The sequence below is a fragment of the Cyphomyrmex costatus genome, unplaced genomic scaffold, assembly GCF_001594065.2.
Source record: "Cyphomyrmex costatus isolate MS0001 unplaced genomic scaffold, Ccosl1.0 scaffold333, whole genome shotgun sequence".
Taxonomy (NCBI): Eukaryota; Metazoa; Arthropoda; class Insecta; order Hymenoptera; family Formicidae; genus Cyphomyrmex; species Cyphomyrmex costatus.
In genome coordinates, this window is record NW_017277482.1 from 199,254 (window position 1) to 204,488 (window position 5,235).

At 29.5% G+C, this 5,235-nt stretch overlaps 1 protein-coding gene across 1 annotated transcript in view; it reads right to left on the bottom strand.

Annotated features, from left to right (window-relative positions):
- Positions 1–1,079: 1,079 nt before the first annotated feature.
- Positions 1,080–5,235, bottom strand: part of LOC108776039 (nuclear RNA export factor 1) — a gene marked incomplete at its 5' end in the record, with an annotated part of 6,914 nt that continues 2,758 nt past the window's right edge. Inside the window, 9 exons of the mRNA XM_018542538.1 lie at positions 1,080–1,391; positions 1,526–1,694; positions 1,924–2,153; positions 2,243–2,279; positions 2,795–2,907; positions 3,002–3,195; positions 3,312–3,555; positions 3,727–3,813; positions 3,949–4,271. Of these exons, the coding sequence (XP_018398040.1) occupies positions 1,080–1,391; positions 1,526–1,694; positions 1,924–2,153; positions 2,243–2,279; positions 2,795–2,907; positions 3,002–3,195; positions 3,312–3,555; positions 3,727–3,813; positions 3,949–4,271 (1,709 nt within the window). The remainder of the gene's footprint in view (positions 1,392–1,525; positions 1,695–1,923; positions 2,154–2,242; positions 2,280–2,794; positions 2,908–3,001; positions 3,196–3,311; positions 3,556–3,726; positions 3,814–3,948; positions 4,272–5,235) is intronic.

Sequence of the window (5,235 nt, forward strand, 5' to 3'; positions counted from 1 at the left end):
TAATTTATTTATAACGTTCAATTAATTAACAATAACCTTTGTTTTCTTTTTTATTTCTATGAAGGGATGTTCTCTAATACATTTTATATGCTTTTTGTCATTAAAACTAATTAAATAGTGTTTCAAAAATGTAAAAAAGTGTACAGAAAAAGGTGACACTCAGGAGTGTCACTATGCCGCAAAGGGTTAAAGATAATACTAAGGAAGCAACATATAAAGTACTGAAGAAACTCATTTCAAATACACTGGCATCTACATTTTCTTTGAAAGGTGGTTCAAATCAGTCTAAAAAATGTTTTGAGAAGTTAACTTTATACGAAGTTGTTCAAGGTAATAACCTTAACATTATAAATTATTCAAAATAAAAGCAAATATTGATATTATGATCTTATTTGAAATTTTTATATTGTATTAATATATATAAAAATAAAAAAAAATCTCTATGATTATAAATAAATTATTATATTATTTAAGTAATATTACAAATATACTAAATTATTCCATTTAACTATCTTGTTCTTGAACAACTGTAAATTACTTTTTCAATACTACTTTACAATTTGACAAAATTTTGTATTGGTTTATTCATACAATAGAATGTAAGCATCTAAAAAACAAATATTTTCTGTAAATATCTTAATTTCTTACTTATAGTTTCTTTTTAATAAAATATGTAAAACTTGTATGTTAATAGGTGCCGTTCTAGATAAAAGATCGGAAGCAGAAATTCCAGAAATTGCTTCAGTAACTTTATCATATGGTTGAAGCAAGCTCCTTGGCGGCGCCAAGATGACGGCAGTTTGGGAAGAAGAGTAAAGAATGAATAGTTTATCTCACGCACTTGAACTATTATTATATGATTCAGGGAATGGAAGTAACTCGTTACTTGTAACGAAGTTACAGTTACAAGTTACTTTTTTGGTAACTTTACTGGTAACTGCGTTACTTTCTTTTTTTGGTAACTGTAACGAGTTACTTTTAAAAAGCGATAACTGTAACTGTAACTAGTTACATTTTTTACTCGGTAACGAGTAACTGTAACTAGTTACTTTTAAAAAGTAACTTTCCATTCTCTGGAATTAACGTATAGTAAATGCCATTTGCTTCTTCAGCTCGTCATAAAGTTCCGTAGCGATAGGCTTCACCACTTCTGTGGAACTCAGCGTCTCCATTTCTGATTGAGTTTGCTGAGCATTTAACTGATTCAGTTGCTGGTGCAATTCCTTTAACTGCACCTGAGATGGTTGACTAATATGCAACTGCTCATTTCGGATGCAATATCTTTCACCTTCCGGAACAATTATGAAGGTGCGGTTGAAATAGCGGATGGGCTCTTCCTTGATATTGAGTTGTTGGAAGTAGCCCGTTATTGTAATGAACATCATTGTTTGCTGTAAATAAATAAAAAATAAATTATACAAGTTCATCTTTATTTCTTTATATAATAAATTGTGAACAATTTATTATATAATATATGACACATAACAATATACATATGACCATATAATAATAAATAGCTACTTACTGTAACAAGAGAGATGTCCATAGTAAAAGTATTCAGTAAATGCCTTGTACGCGGCATTTCTGATATAAGAGAAACTACAGGTAATCTACCCTGTTTCAAAAATTTCTCTCTTCGAATCGTATCATTTACTCTAAGTAAATTTCGATTTTCTAAATAATGTCCATTTAACCTGTAACAAAAATAATTTTGGTTAAACAATTTCCGATTGTACCATCACTTAATACTAAAATTTTTTTAACTATATCCACAGCACAAGAATAGTTAAAACCATTTTCTAGTCTAGTAAAAACTTCTGCATTAAAAGATAAAAAGTTACGAAACTTTCCTTTATTTTTTTCAGAGTAGAGAATTTTCTTGTTAAAGAGAAAATAAAACTTTGCAACATTGCAAATACTTACTTGTTATTATTGAAAGTGTTTATTGTCATGCTAAAGGATGCATGTTCATTATAGGCATCCAGTAAAGGTTGACGATTCTCACTATCGAATATCGTAAAATATTGTTGCAAAAATTGACTTGCAATTTCTTTAGCTTTTGCATCTTGGACAAACATCCTTTGCGACGAAGGAATTATAGCAGGTTCAACCATCATATCGAAAACAATCGGTCGTGGTAGTTCCGTGCCATCCTGCAGATAATACGAACAGCAAAATAAAATCATATGTTACATAAAAAAAATACAATTTCAAAATGTAAAACTGTGCGTGATATACTTACCAGACGCAGTAATCTTGAGAATCGTCTTCGAACATCACTACAATTAAAAAGAAAAAGACCGGATCGTCTATATAATAAAAAATGTTTTAAAAAATACACAGATTTATCAAATAATATAAGGAAGAATATGAATTGTTCACTTCAAATTTAAAAATTATACCAGCAGTTTTATAAAAATTCACAAAATTTAAAAATACATTACATCTTTAAATAGAACATTACTGTTATGTATATAACAGTATAACATATATACATATATATATATATATCACAGTAATTATATGTTATATATTATTTATATATTATTAAAATTGAGAGTAAATATATATACTTTGTTATACAAATAACAGTAAACGTTGCATTCAATTTAATATAAATACTATTTAATTTAATGGAGAATAAATTTTAAATAAAAAATGTTTACTAAGAAAGTTTTCAAAATAAGTATGAAATGATCTGTGGAATACCATCTTATGAACAGAGAGAGAAAGAGAAATTAACAGATTATTTTTAATGCTTCCTGTTTCTCTGTAAAAGAGAACAATATATTACCTAACATAGTCATTTTGTCGAGATTTATACTTATTACAGACAGGATTTCCAGTTAACTTCAATTCCTCCAGTTTTAAATCCTTAATAGCATCTAATTGATGGATGTCTCTGATCTAGAATACACAATTAACTCAGATTAAGCCCGAGCATTATTATGTTAACGACAATTTTAAACAATTTTATATTTTCTTGTTTAAATAAACTCACCTTATTATCACCAATATATAAAATTTTCAATTTTGAGAATTTCTTAGTCAGTATACTAAGTCTCTCAATATTCTGCAACTTATTTCCTTCTAAGCTCAAAGCTTCTAAATTCGGTATGTGTTCCGCTACAACGTCCAACACAGTCATCATCATAACCGGATGGAACAATGCACAAAAGTAATCAGAGCGAAGATCTATAAGACAAATATATTTATGTTAAAAAAAACTCCCAAGTTATATTAATTAATATTTTTAATTAATACATTATCATCTTCATTATACTTATAGTTTCATAACTTTTTATTCTTACCAGAATCAAGATAGAACTTGGACAAATTCAAAGCATTGGTATCTTGTACATATCTCTTAACCATTGCTTGTTTTAACCTTTCCTTCAATTTATCATCAATGTCATAAACTGGAAATCCTGGTTTCACTTTCACTTGCAATTTAAATCCATCACTCATTTTGATCTTATAATCACAGTTTTGCAATGCAACTGCCGTCTTATAATCGTCTATGTAGAAACTGGCATCAGTTGCAGATGTTTTGTACTGTAAATAAATTTTATAATTCAGCTATAAGAATTTACGGTTTTACACTAGAATTTAACTATATTATATTAAATCTAAAAAAAACTGTTATATTAGAGCTAAAAAATTACTTAAAGATAATAAGGTATATATTAAATAAAAAATATGTATTTTCTAATAAGTGTTACTTGCCACTATGGGTACAAATACATCGGGCGCAATGTAATTCAAAAGGGTATTTATAATAAAATCCCTTTCGTACTTCTGACCATATGGTATCTATAAAATACAATTAAAAATTTAAATTATTGTATAATCATTTTACATTAGTGTATAAGTAGATACTTTAGGTGCACTAAGTATTTTATATTATTGTGCAAGTACTTCAGTATAATATCACAGAAATAAACTTACACTAACTCTATACCAATTGAATTCTCTCAAAGGAGGAAGTCGTCTAGAACCTGACTGACCTCTCTTAAAATTTCTATTTGGCATACGACTGTTCCTCCCACGAGGAACAGTTCGCCAATGTTCCCCTCGTTCTCGATTATTCGAATTCATTATCACATGTCTCGAATTGTTATTCGAAGTCATCGGAATGTCGTCATCCAAATTAACAAATGTCAAATTACGAGCCAAGTTGTCAGGCGTATAGGTCTTAAATGACACACGGTGCTTCATATGACCCTGGTGTCTTCCATCTTTCCCATGTCTTCCTACTCGATCATCATGACCTAAGAATATATATTAGTAAAATAATATGACATGATCATTACGTTTTTGTGAATTAATTCGTGTGTATGAAGCTGGCGCATCATTTGGTGGAAGCTCATGAAATATTGAGAGTTCTGAATGTATTTTCTATGTATAGTTCTATAGTTCCTGATAGATGAAACTAATAGTTCTGACCTCTAAAGTGGAAAAAAAGCGAAAGTACAAACTGAGACGCCAGGTTCACGCAGCGTCTTACTTTGTCCTAGACAATTTTTAACCACAGATTCTTGTAGGATTTTGAAAAACAAACAGTTCTACATAAGTTTTAAAAAGAGTTCTGGCAATAAACAATGTTATTTTCAATTTTTAATGATGTTTAAATCCAAAAATTTAATTTTCAGCAATAAAACTAAGACCCTGACCAATTCTCGACAGTTCTGAGAGTTCTATGATAATTTTTATGAAGTACTGAATGTATTCTAACGACTTCCGAAGAGTTCCGATGATAAAAGTTATTTATTAATTTTTTAAACAATTTTTAAATCCCGAGAAAAGCGCTTTTCAGGGTATATGTATGAGACGCTGGTCAAAATCTGAGAGTTCTGTGCGAGATATTATACTTTTCGTGTAGCTACGGATGTATTCTAACGCCTTCCCAAGAGTTCTGATGTTAGAAATAATTTTTTAATTTTTTAAACAATTTTTAAGTCCCGAAAAAGCGCTTTTCAGGGTATATGTATGAGACGCTGGTCGAAATATGAGAGTTCTGTGCGAGATATTACACTTCTCGTGTAGCTACGGATGTATTCTAACGCCTTCCGAAGAGTTCTGATGTTAGAAATAATTTTTTAATTTTTTAAACAATTTTTAAGTCCCGAAAAAGCGCTTTTCAGGGTATATGTATGAGACGCTGGTCGAAATATGAGAGTTCTGTGCGAGATATTATACTTTTCGTGTAGCTACGGATGTATTCTAACGCCTTCC